Here is a 12638-nt window from a genome sequence, read left to right as displayed (position 1 = left end):
GCTCTTGTTGATAAGACTCTGTTTCCTGTTGGGCAGGTCGGCGCAGGACCGTCGTCATGTCCGCTTTATGGAGCTGCACCTCTGGCCTTTTCCCCGAGTGCCGAATGAAGCTCTGCAGAAAGCAGACAGTTAAATTAACTGCAAGTCAAAGCTGGAAGTGTGGAGGTAGATATCAGTTGAATTGATTTAAGAGATTTAAAGTTAAAGATAAAGTTTTGTCAGATATGAGGTGTTCAGGGCAGTTGCTGAAAGTGTGGCCACTGCCATTAACACCACTGAGGGCAAAAGAAGACCTGAAGCAAAGTCTGGCCTCCTCACCTCCGCCATGGACCAGCAGATGGAAGTGGACCTTGGGAAGCAGCTGAGATTCCCAGCCAGCATGCCATCAACGTGGCTGCGATTACATACGCTCATCGGGTCAGAGTTCGAGTCAGAGTCAGAATTATGATGGTATAACTAATGATCTGAAGATGTGGAAATGATGAAATGTTTAATTGATCTAAAGAAGATGCAAAGATGCACATCGACAGGGCCAACAAAAAATCATTTATAGTGTTATTAACACAGGTTTGCATTTTCCCCCCTCAAGTAGCCTGGTAGAAACTTGTGGAAATATGCTTATTTAAAACTGAAAAGGTATACGTTCCCATCAATCATCACTCATTGTGGATGAACATATCCAACCAAGACAAAGAACGGCATGGACCAACAGCCAGTCAGTGGAGGTGGGCGGCTCTTGGTAACAATTTGGCTTAGTTTGATTTTCAGCATTTACATCTGCACCTTATTTAGTAGGCTACTCACTTAATTTGAGGCAGCTTTAAGTAAAACTTGCCACTTATGTGTCATAGTTTGGTTGACTTCTGTTGTGTTTAAATGAGCCATGACACTGAGTTCAGTTCATTAAAAACAAAACAAAAACAGAGTCAGACTGTTTCATAATTGTGTATTTCCCGTTTGTTGAAAATCAGCAGACACCCAGCTGATCTGCTCCTGACTGGAGTTCGCCTGAACTCATTAGAGGATATAAACACAAGTCTGTCTCATCAGGTGAGCGCTGTGTCCCTGATGGTTCTCCGTGGCAGCGATGAGGCGGATCGAGCGTCAGAGTGTAATGAAAACTGAAGTGAAGCGAAGTGAAGCCCAGCGGGGGCTGCTGGTGGGGTTCTCCCTCCCTCAGCCCGCCCCTTTCCCCGTCCCTCGGTCCCCCGGCCCCCCCTCCCCCGCCGCTCCGCTCCTCGCGCGGCTCAGCAGCAGCGCGTCAGTCCGCGCGCTCCGGCGGCTCTCCCGGTTCTTCCCCAGCCACCGCTGCAGTCCTCTGGGAAGACATTTACCGGACTCAGCCGAACCTTTTTTCTTCTCTTCTCGGTTTCCCCTGGTAAGTTTGTAACATTATATATATTTTTTAAACTATCAGTCTGAAATATTCCCCATCCGATCTGCGATCGATGGAAGTCGTGAGGACTTTATTAGACTTCTTAGATCCCCTGTGTTTGCTCTCTTTGCAAAAACATCACGTTAAATGCTTTGATTTATTATTTATGTAATATAATTCACGAGCATTTAATCTATTCTGAACACCCGTGATGATTACAAAGCGCTCTCACGTGAGTGATTGTTATCTGTGATATTTGGACTCATCAATACTTTCTTTCATGACGGTTTCTTTGAAGATAAAGGTGAAGGCATCATCACCCTGGCATGATGGGATTAATTATCAGTACCTATTGTTTAAAGTTCTGCAAATCAAGGTTTTGGAGTTTCATACTAGTCCATCCATCTGCAGCTTTTAAAAACTTGTGTTTAAAGCAAACCTTCAAAAAGTTGTTAATGCTGCTCTTATTTCAAACATTTTAAAATGTGTGTTACTTAAATAGTGGTTGAGTAGTTTGCCAAATGAAATGTGCATGAACTTGTTGCCTGTCATCAAACAACTCAAGGTAATGATGAAAGTGTTGAATGGCTAAAAGAATTATACAGGATAAAACAGTGAAGTTGCAAAAAGAATTAAAACGTTTATCATCTTGACATCCAAATGCCTAAAAGTGATTTAACAGCTAAAATGGTTAAAACTGCAAAAATGTTTGAAGAGGCCAGAAAGTGGTCAAATATGTAAAACCAGTAGAAATCATAAAAAGGAAATAAAAAAAAAAAACTTGACATAAACTGTTAAACAGGACTTGTAAAAATGAAAATATTCACTCAGTAGTTATCGCACATGGTGGTAATGGCCACACAGTTCTGTTTTGTCAGACATTCAATCTGCTCTGCAACATATTTATATCCAGCAGCAGCAACGCCACATCATTATTTCACCACTGCAGCCTTGGTCAGAATGAATCCTGGCGCTGCTTTGATTTCTATCACTCCACCTTGTAATTACACCAGTTACACAACACGAACTATCAATTTCCATCATGTCAATGACATAACGGAGATGTCCTCCGATTCACTGGAGACCGGGGGGCTTTGGAGTGTTTTAATTCCGGGGACAAACAGGCACGCATGACATTGGACTCATTACATGTTAGTGGGGGGGGCGGCCGACCTCTGACCTCGCAACCTGCCGGCATGCCTCGAGGGAGGTCGCCATGTGAAATAGCACAAACACAAACACATGCGGCGATAAAAGAGGCCGCCTGAAGCCTGCCAGCAAACAAACAAGCCCCACTGGTGATCAATAAAAAAAAAAAAAAAAAAAAAAAAAAAAGGCAGCCTGGTTTAAATCCAATAAACGAAACGCAGCGTTAGAGCTCCGCTCCTGTGCAGTGGATCAGGGGAGTCTGTGAATCTACTGGCTCTGTAATTTCCCCGGTTAATGTCCACTGGCGTACAGTATGTCTTTCTGGAGCCCTTGCTTTGATATCGGCGTTCTGGTCTGGATGTGAGCAGCAGCAGATGGTTAGCACATGCATGTAATACGTTTCCTGTTCATCTCCTCAACGTGATTCACGCTAATGATACAGTACTTGTCCAGGCGCTTGATTAGCTAAACGAGCACAGACATTCCCTGTGGGGTTTTCTTTGTGTGTGTGTGTGTGTGTGTGTGTGTGTGTGTGTCTGCATTCATCTGTCTTTTTTTTTTTAACATGAGTTCGACATTCCTGTGAGGGGGGCTCTGTGTGACCTCTAGGTGTCATTGACGCAGCCAAACAGGACGGGGTCAGTTCAAGAGGTGTGAACTCTGAATCCGGTCACTGTATTTATTTTCACACCGCCGGGATCTTTAGCTACTCGCGGCCTTTTTTTTTTTTTTTTTTTTTTTTCTTTTTTTTTTTTTCTTTTTGGTGCCACACAAGCTGGTGCTGGGAATTCTGCCCTGTCTCTGTCTGTGGTCACCAAATGCTCTCAACGTCTTAAAAACGTGTCCACATAGAAAATGTTCTTCACTTCTGTAGGAGGTTATTAACTGTAATTCACTGCCACGGTGCAGTACGATGAGTTATTTACAACAAAAGCTGCTAAGAGACCCACAACATGTGGATTGTCATTTATTTTATGGGGACTGTAATTAAGCAATGTGGGAATAAGAGGTGATTTCAGAGGTTTAAGGTTCATTACAGATGAATGTGCGTCAATATGTGAAGTGTTTCAGTCAAAAGTGTCATATTTTGTCATTATTTACACAAAGATTAACAGTCCTACACAAGCAGCAATCATTTCAGTGTCTTTCAAGTCATCATAGTTGAGGCAGGAAGAAATGAGCAAGTTTCCAAACATGACCACTTGCCTGATGGAGGTTGAAGGTTATTTATTACTGGTAATGGCTAAACCAGCCAAGTGTCGATATCGGGTGAATGAGGATACGGTTCCTACCACCTGTCCAAAGGTAGTGAACGGGAAAAAGTTCAAACATACAAGAAATTTTATGTCCAATGTTGAAACACGCGCAGAATGTAAATGTGCTTCAATGTTTATGTGTGTGTAATCAAAGTCCCCCAATAAATATAGTTAAATATAAACCTCATTTATTTATTCAACAACACATTTCTAACACAGTCACTGCTTTTTTTGTTGTTGTTTTGTTTTGTTTCGTTTCCAAAATGGATCTCCTGGGTGAACGTCATGACCTGACCCGTCCATCTACTCACACATTTTAGAAGAAATATTCACTGCAGTGGGGTTTCGGCGGAGCATTTTCAAAAAGTTGGTTCAGTTGGTCCCTATAGTACTATATCTCAGGGACTGATTGAAAGCCATCGACACCAATTCATTCAACCTGAAAGCATTCCAGCAAACTGAACAGCAACAAGCTTTTATGTTGAGGTAAAGAAGCGAAAGCGTCACTGGTGCAACGGCAGTAAGAAGGTGATAAATGTTTGGATTAAATAAGGCTGTTGGATGTTGAATAGACACCTTGGAACTTTCTTTTTGAATAAAAAAAAAAAAAACGCCTCACAAATAATGCATCATATTAAAGGTGGTAAATCACACGTGCACAGAGGGGAGTTTTTCAACCGTAAGACCATGAAAGAGAAATAAACTAAAGGAAAGAACCAACAAAGATGGCAAATTAGGACCGCCAGCTCCAGCAAACACAGGAAGTGCGGAGGCTCGGAGAGTATGGATATTTATTGAAGCATGAAAATATTTTCTTGGCAGCGGAGGAAGTGTAGCAGTGTTTTGCTTGGATTCAGACTGAGCATAGATGGTGAAAATAGGAGCGTAATTGAAAGTCAAAGGGTGAAGCAGAAAAATGCGGCCTTATCTTGTATGTTTGTTCACCTGGTTAGCGGGGTTAGCAGATCGAGGACATGAGAAGAGAGCGGGCGAAGGAAGGGAGGGGGAGATCTGCGATAAAGCGCAAAGTCCGCCGCCGACTTCGCTCGTGACTAACGGTAGCAGTGTAAACATTTAGGGGAGATCGTGTGTTTGCATGGGGCCTATCAGCTGTTTGAATCGAGATGTTTGAGCCTCCAGAAGTCAGTCAAGACGCTCGAAGAACGAGCGGAAGAATCCACAACAAGGCAAAGACTCAAACTGAGGGAGGTAATAAATGTTGAGAATCAAGAGCTGAAATAAAGTAGGAACAAAAAGAGTCGATGAAAAGAAGTATTAGGAGGCAAGAATGGCTCCGAAATGAGAAAGAGAAGCAAGCAGAGAGAGGAGAGACTCGGTCCCAAACGTGGTTTCAATCAGGGATTGAGGTTTAAAAGGAGGATGTTTGATGGTTGTAATCGAGAGAAAGACTCCACCGACCGATGCTCTGCTCAGGAATGTGTTCGTATACACACACACACAGTACACACAACACACACGGCTCCCATTAGACCGTGGTTACTCTGGTTCATATCCAGCAAGGCCACCTCAAGAAAATACTGTACATAGTGACATGGAAACATTATATTGAGTCTGGGATGTATGAATGCAGCGAAATTCCCTCAACAGTGGCTTGGCAAGGACTCGGACTAAAAACGGACTATAAAGCATGAACAAAGCATGAAGTTTCATTGCAGTAATACTTGATTTCTGCAAATACTGAAAGCAGCCTTTCAGAAATTTTCATGAATAAATGGGAACTTTCAAGTACTTTTCAGTCTGCAGAGATATGGAGGAACCTTTTTTGAGATCTTTGTTCCTTCTTCAACACGTCCTCACATCTGCAATATCTGCACTTCTCAGATAACCTCATCTCTTCCTTCATTTTCTCCCTTTAATGAAAATCAAATTGACGTGCTTGCATCTCCCATTTCGATCCCTTGTCCTCATTTTCTGTTTCATTTCCTCTACGGCAGAAATCGGAACCGGCGGATCCTCCTCAGACCGGGACGGCAGCAGCCAGGTCTACCCCAGGAAGAGGCTCCCTGCTGGGGATAATGGAGGAGATGAAGGATTAGGGGATAATCCGGGGTATGTTCAAGTTCCTTCTGTCAAAACCTCCTCCTCTCTTTTCTGATCTCTGAGACAAAGGCCGGTGGGCTGCTCCTGGGATAAGAGCATTAAAGTTTCAACATATTTTATATCCTAGCAGTGATTTTGAAGTTAATGTATCCAGTACTCAGAGGCGCTGCCTTTTTTAAACTCAGAAAACAGAGCAAGTGAAAAGACACGGATCCAGCAGGAAGGAAGGAGAATGGAAAAGGATGTTGAGATAAAGCTGAGCCTTGCCCAGAGGTCTCGCATACATAAGAAAAGTCGGAGGGAAGGACCCCCTCTGAGCTGTGGTCAGAGGTCTTTTAACAGGATTACAAGCAAAAGACGGGAGCTTTCCGTAAGCACAATCACAGTAATTAATGTGTTCGTCTTTATTCTTGTAAAGCTGCATGTTGGAAATTATTTGAAAGGTTTTTCATCTCACTTAGACAGCGAGACATACTTTTTCCCACTGGGGAGGCAGTGTGTGCGTCATGGGAACCTGCACGAAGCCCCCGCAGGCTCACACCGTCTCAGATTGAACATCACACCTCGGTACGCCGGTTCCCGCCGTCCCCAGGCGAGCCTCGCTTTCGGCCGCGCTCGGCGCTGGTATGTGGCATGTTTCCTCTCTCCCCGCCACTCCCAGATGCCCCTCTTAAACGGCAAGCCGGGGAAGTGGAGCGTGAGGGCCTGGGACTGCGGTCAGCAGGCAAATTAGAAGAGCTGCCTTGGACCTGACGCAATCCTCCCCCCCCCCCCCCCCTCCCCCCCCCCCCCCCCCCCCCCCCCCCCCCCCCCCCCCCCCCCCCCCCCCCCCCCCCCCCCGTCTCATGAACCATAGCAGGTCATTAATGAAGCCAGACGGGACTGAACATGTGTGGGAGGGCCGCCGAGCTTTAAAGAGAACCAGAGGTCCATGTCGAGGCTGCTTTATGCTATCAAAATATTTGAGAAATGGACGTCAATTACTGCGCTGGCTCAGAACAACTGGTGATAGATTTTTCATCTGCCTTCGTCGCTGCCTGACTTGTGGATGTATGGAGTTTCACGTGTGAGAAGAGTGAAAAAAAAATAACTGAATCAATACTAACATCACTGAAATCACTGAGAAAACTCAAAAATCTTCACGCTGGTTCTTTAAACTACAGCAGGGGTGTCAAACATAAGGCTCGCAGACCAAAACTGGCCAGCAAGTGGCTCTAATCGAAGACATTTACACTGGGTTTGACACTATTTAGCTACACTAGAAAAGGATAGAATTTAAATGATAATTAAAATAATTTAATAGTTAGTTGACTTGTGTGTTATTGATAATCTGGTTTTTAATGTGCTTGGATTTTAGCTGCGTTGTCCTCCACATCACAGTGACTTGGTGGTTCAGCCAAGCAGCAATAGCAATTTTCTTATCAGGAAATTTTCATTATCTCTTCCTATTTTGCTGGGAATATTTTCCCTGTTTGTAAACTGAGCAGATCCCGTTGAATGAGGCCTGGCGCTCAGCTCTAATGGCACGATAAGCGTGTGCGTCCGAATTGCAGGGTGAACTTTGTGCAACCTGCAGAGCCGGGACAAAGAGAAGGCAGGACATGTTTCGTGGACAGGAGGGAGACTTGGGTTGTGCTGCACAGAGAAGGGACTGTGGTCTAAATTTAGATGGTTCCAGAACAGCGGCCACTCGGAACGCGGAATCCCAAAAACCCGTGGAAAGACGGGTCTGTTCAGGGAAAAGATGCTCCTTAACTGAACCGGCTGGAGGGAAGCACACTGGCCTCTCTCTGATTCTCTGACATTTTAAAGACGTGTTTTTTCTCCCCTCTGTTTTACTCTCGATAGATGGTTCCATGGTGCGACCGCAGAACCGTTTGCAGCTGGACTCGGACCTATTTCTGAGCCGATGTTGACGAAGCCAAAGCCCGAAGCGAGCCAAGCAATCTGACCACACTCCAACTGGACCGGCCGCCGTCAGGAACTCGACTGCGTCCTGCTCTCCTCAATTTATGCCTGTTTAATTTAGCCAGCTATGCACGGCAACGAGCTACAAAGAGTGGGACAGAATCTGGCCTGTACATGATAAACATAGATCATATCCCAGCGAACTATTTGGCGCTACGAGCCAGGAGTTCAGCGTTTCAGGCTCAGAAATTGCACAGTTTCATGATCTTGGAATAACCTTTCAAGGCTTTTTTTTTTTTTTTCTAGTTCTGCGCTTTGGACCGCTGCTGCCAGCGATTTTGGCAATAACCGAGGAGTAGAGAATTAAAACTTTGTTGTTTTGGTTGGATTAAAAGAAGTCCTAGGAATAGTCTGAAAGCCATTCCGATCATGAATCTTCAGGAGAAGCTGTCAGGCCTCAAGGGTCTGGTCTCTCACTCCCACAGCAAGCGCCGTTTCAAGGGCGACCTCACGGTGGACATGATCAGCCCTCCCCTGGGCGACTTCCGCCACACCATGCACGTGGGCCGCGGCGGCGACGTGTTCGGGGACACTTCCTTCCTCAGCAATCACGGCGGGACGGGCAACGGCAGCAATGGCGAAACGGATTCTGTTTCCTCACCTGACAACAAGATCGGGGCGTTCTTCTCCAGGACCCTCCGTCAGATCCGGAGGGGCTCGGACAACCGGCCCAGAGAGGAATCCAAGGATCTGTCGCCGCCGCCGCCGCCCGTTTCTCCCATCATCAAAAACGCCATCTCCCTCCCCAGACTGGATGTGGATATGCCGAATGGGAGTCCCACCACCAAAGTGCTTTTCCCCAGCTCTCAAAGTACACCAGAGGATATGAAAAGCTCATATGGTGAGATGTTTTTGGCTTTTTTCTCCCCTGATGTTACTTATTCACATGCAAAAACCCACAGAAATTTATTGCCCAATTCTACAGGTTTTACTATTTGGGTCAATTTTGTTCTTGTAATTAGCATTATTTACTTCTGCAGTGGGTAGTTTACAGAACACAAAGTGCATGAACTCGCTGATCCAAAATATTATTTCAGAGAAAAGCTGATGGAAGTCATTTCGAGGAGTTTTTCATATCAGTTGTGTCTTGTGCTTACTACAAATAGTCCCTGCCCTCAGGAGCCCGCAAAAGTGCATGTTGAAGTCTGTTACCGGGCCGGTGCCTGAGCTTGTCCTGTTTGGTTTGAATATTTCTCGAGATTTTATTATTGTTACACAAAATGACGCAGCTTATGTCTGGTTTACTGAAGCTTCTGTGTGGATTTCCTACCTTTTAATAAGTGAATGGAGCTTTGGCTTCTTTTAATCGCCACTGAAGACATCCATAATATTGTCACTGGGACTTTCTGATTGCATGTGATTTATAATTGCCCTGTTATTCAAGGATTAAGTGAAACACAGCACCAAATCCCCAGAATTGTCCCGTAAATCTAAAGAATGGGTGTTTTCCCTCAATTCGACCAAAAGCGTTGCCAAACGAAGCCGCTGAGAACAGGTCAAGTTCAAACGAGTCGACCAGCGCTAACTGGAAATCACGCACAACTGACTGGCTATTTTTAGAGGCTCGCTGGAGCTCATTCACGGGGTCTACTCTGTAATCCGGAGACAGATTTTTCCCAGATGTGTTTATGAATCACCCTGGCTCACAATCAGCGGCGTTCACACTGATAACACAGATCCAGACAGAGCTGGCAGGCGGCTGCCTGGGAGGCCGATTCAATCAGTCATGTTGACATGACACTCATGGACTGTGGAGTCACTGACCCTGCCGGGTGTGTGTGTCTGAGTGTTTTTTTCTTTGTATTATCTTTTCTCTTCATGGTTGTCAACCACCCTGTGGAGTCCCATCTTATACATGAAAAGCTACATGGTTTTTGGCTTTTCTGCCATTTCTGTGTAAACAGACACATCATTTGAGAAAAGCTGCCATGTAAACACAAAACTTTTTTTCAGACAAAAATGTAAAAATAGATGGATAGATTGTCATGTAAACGGAGCCTCAAAGTTGCTGTTAGAGGTTAAAGAATGCCTTGTGTCAACAGGTGAGCCCCACAAATAGTGGTGCACAATTGTGTGTTGGTGTGTGTGTGTGTGTGTGTGTGTGTGTGTTAATTCTAACATTGAGGGATCTATATCTCTCAGTTGACATGATGAGGATGGGTCGTCTTTATTGGGGACAAAAGCCCGAATTGTACATAAATAAGACATGTTTTAAAATTTGTCTAATATTTTGCTTTATCAACTTTATTGAAAGATTAAGATGTGATTATAATTTGTAGGTATAGGTTGCCAACTTGACATTTATTTCTGACTAAAGTCATTTTGTTCCCCGCCCAACTTTTTCTTCCAAGTACATCCGTCAAAGTCTGGTTTCCCTGATAAATTCTTCCTCATTCTTTCACTAAATTCTGTTAATCAGTGTCCTCGGACGCAGTTATTTCTGTTTAAAATTAAAAATCTCCTGCGGACTCTTTGCCCTACAGTTGGCATTGAGCAGTGCTGTGGTGATTCAGCTATTTGGGGCAGCCAGGCAGCAATATGTGACTTGTTAAGTGATCCGACGGGCTTGAAAAGATGATTCAGTGTGCAGGAAAACTCTGCTCATTAGAGCTTTTTTTTGGTTTTCTTCAGCATGAACTCAGTGGGTTTCTGTTGCCCCCTGTTGGAGCATCCATAATAACATCATGAGAATTGAATACATTCAAGAAATATTGAAATCCTTGTATACATTTAGCTTTAAGAGAAAAAAATGCCAGAACTTTATCCACTGATATCTAAAAACCTTACTTATTAACTAGATGGATGGTCATGTAATAACTGTCTGTTTATTCAGTAGTTAAAGTGTAATAATATGAATGTGAGGTTGTACAGGAAATATGCCCTGCACTTATTCCTGGAATTGCGTTTTGACTTGAAAACAGTAAGCACACCCTCACTAAACCACATTTTCACCTGTTTATAGCTTTATAGGTTTTTGTGGGCAGGCCTACTAGTTTCCTGCCTCTCATATAGCTTCACACTTCCTGGGTAGAAAACTGGTGTTTGAATTTGAGAGTGTGAGAAGCCTGTTGACGCTCTCTGTGAGACTGGCTGTATTAACGACGGCCTCTGCTCCTCAGGTCTGGAGTCGGGTTTCGTCACGCTGCCTCGTCTGTCCCGGGCGGAGCGCCAGCAGCCGTCCATCTCCATCCCCTCTCCCTGCTCTGCGAACATCCACCGCGGCTCGCTGACCGACCCCGCCGACGCCATCTTATCCACCCGCGCCTCCTCCTCCGTGACCTCCGACCCCAAGCACACCGCCTACTCCGACTCCCTGCCGTCCCTCACCTCCCTGGACACCTTCACCTTCGACCTGGGCCCGTCCCTGATGAGCGAGGTGTTCGGCCTGATCGACGGACACTCGTCGGAGGAGCACGGCCACGCCTGGGAGGCCGAGGAGGCGGGGTCGGCCTGCGGGATGACCAACGACGGGTCGGAGCTGGACTCAGCCACGATCTCGTACGTGGATTCGCTGCTGAGGGAGGACTGCGGGAGCAGGAAGAGTCCGCACGCCGCCGAGTGGGAGGAGGAGGACCGGAGCGCCGTGGAGGTCAACGGGTTTGGCCTTTCCGGTAAAGTACCCGATGTGGTGATGGGGTCTTCTGAGCGAGCGACAGTGGGGGTGAGGATGGAGAGCGAGCGGTTCCAGAGCGCTACAGACGTGCTGGCACGCCACTATGGCGGCAGCTTCTTGAAGGGACAGGGCCGATCGGAGGCCAGCGACTCGGAGGTGATGATCATGATCCAACCAAAGAAGAAAATGTCCTTCACCTACATGGACGACGACGACGAAATCAAAGTCTGAGCAAGCCGAAGAAGCAGATCGTACTTCTTTTTTAAAACTCCAATCCGATGTATGATTCCTCTGCAAATTCCAAAGACATTAATCATCTAACGGTTGACAAGGGTTGTTGGGCTGACGGATTGAAAATCACAACTTGAATCCTTCACGTGGATTCCGTCACTTCTTTGTAGCCGTGCTTCCAGGAGGTGAAGTTGTGACGCATACCCGCTGCTGAATGTATGAAAAAAGGAGCGAGAGGGACTGCAATGTGACAACTGTTCATGGAAAGTGAGGACGCGCCAGAGAATGTAGCTGAGATCGTCTTAAAGGAAACACCAGTGATACATAAATCACACGCCACAAAGCCTGTCGCTCACTTTATGCCCGCACACACACTTCCTCATACATTAAGGGAAAAACATTCTCAGAGAGAAACCGCACCACTGATGAGTACACGGAGGAAAAGCGACTGTTAAAAATATATTTAATAGCTTTTCAGTTATTTGGCATCACCGCAGTCTCTTGTCAGCTTTACACTCAGGAATATACCAAACAATGGGAGGAAAAAGGGAGGAGGACAGAAGAACAAGAGATCAGGAATCTCACACTTCGTGGAGTAACAGCCTTGTTAGGAAAAGTTCAGAAATGTCACTTGACACACTACACAGATAAAGGGAATATTACAACTACTACAGGTATTTGCTAAGTGCACCTAAACCCTGAACCATATAATTGTTCATTTTATGCTGCAGTCATTTTATGTAGATACTCTGCGCACCTTTTTGATTATGAAGTTCGACCTCTGTATTGCTTTTTGTAGAAGAATTGCCATTATTATGTTTTTATACAACTGTACATTACGATATGAAGTGACCTCCTATGAATACTTCCAGTATGAGCACCTGCAGTCCTTAATGCAATTCACATCCATATGCTGCAGTCAGTACCAATGATATACTTATGATGATGTAAAATGACAATAAAAGATATTTTTAATTAGTTGTGC

At 45.2% G+C, this 12638-nt stretch overlaps 1 protein-coding gene across 1 annotated transcript; it reads left to right on the top strand.

The window, feature by feature from the left end:
* The first annotated feature begins 1239 nt into the window (after nucleotides 1-1239).
* On the top strand, nucleotides 1240-12631 carry cdc42ep1a (CDC42 effector protein (Rho GTPase binding) 1a). The gene is made up of 4 exons (XM_030098023.1): nucleotides 1240-1378; nucleotides 5736-5850; nucleotides 7690-8650; nucleotides 10929-12631. Exons 3-4 carry the CDS (start codon nucleotides 8179-8181, stop codon nucleotides 11651-11653), a joined length of 1197 nt encoding a protein of 398 aa, XP_029953883.1. The 5' UTR covers nucleotides 1240-1378; nucleotides 5736-5850; nucleotides 7690-8178; the 3' UTR covers nucleotides 11654-12631.
* Nucleotides 12632-12638: the final 7 nt, after the last annotated feature.

The sequence above is a fragment of the Salarias fasciatus genome, chromosome 8, assembly GCF_902148845.1.
Source record: "Salarias fasciatus chromosome 8, fSalaFa1.1, whole genome shotgun sequence".
NCBI lineage: Eukaryota > Metazoa > Chordata > Actinopteri > Blenniiformes > Blenniidae > Salarias > Salarias fasciatus.
This window is presented reverse-complemented; position numbering and strand designations above follow the sequence as displayed.

What these genes read in the sequence shown, in the direction of transcription:
- cdc42ep1a (XM_030098023.1), top strand. Translation starts at nt 8,179, where the DNA reads ATGAATCTTCAGGAGAAGCTGTCAGGCCTCAAGGGTCTGGTCTCTCAC. An exon ending in GGATATGAAAAGCTCATATG is followed by an intron (nt 8,651 to 10,928) that starts GTGAGATGTTTT and finishes TCTGCTCCTCAG; the next exon opens with GTCTGGAGTCGGGTTTCGTC.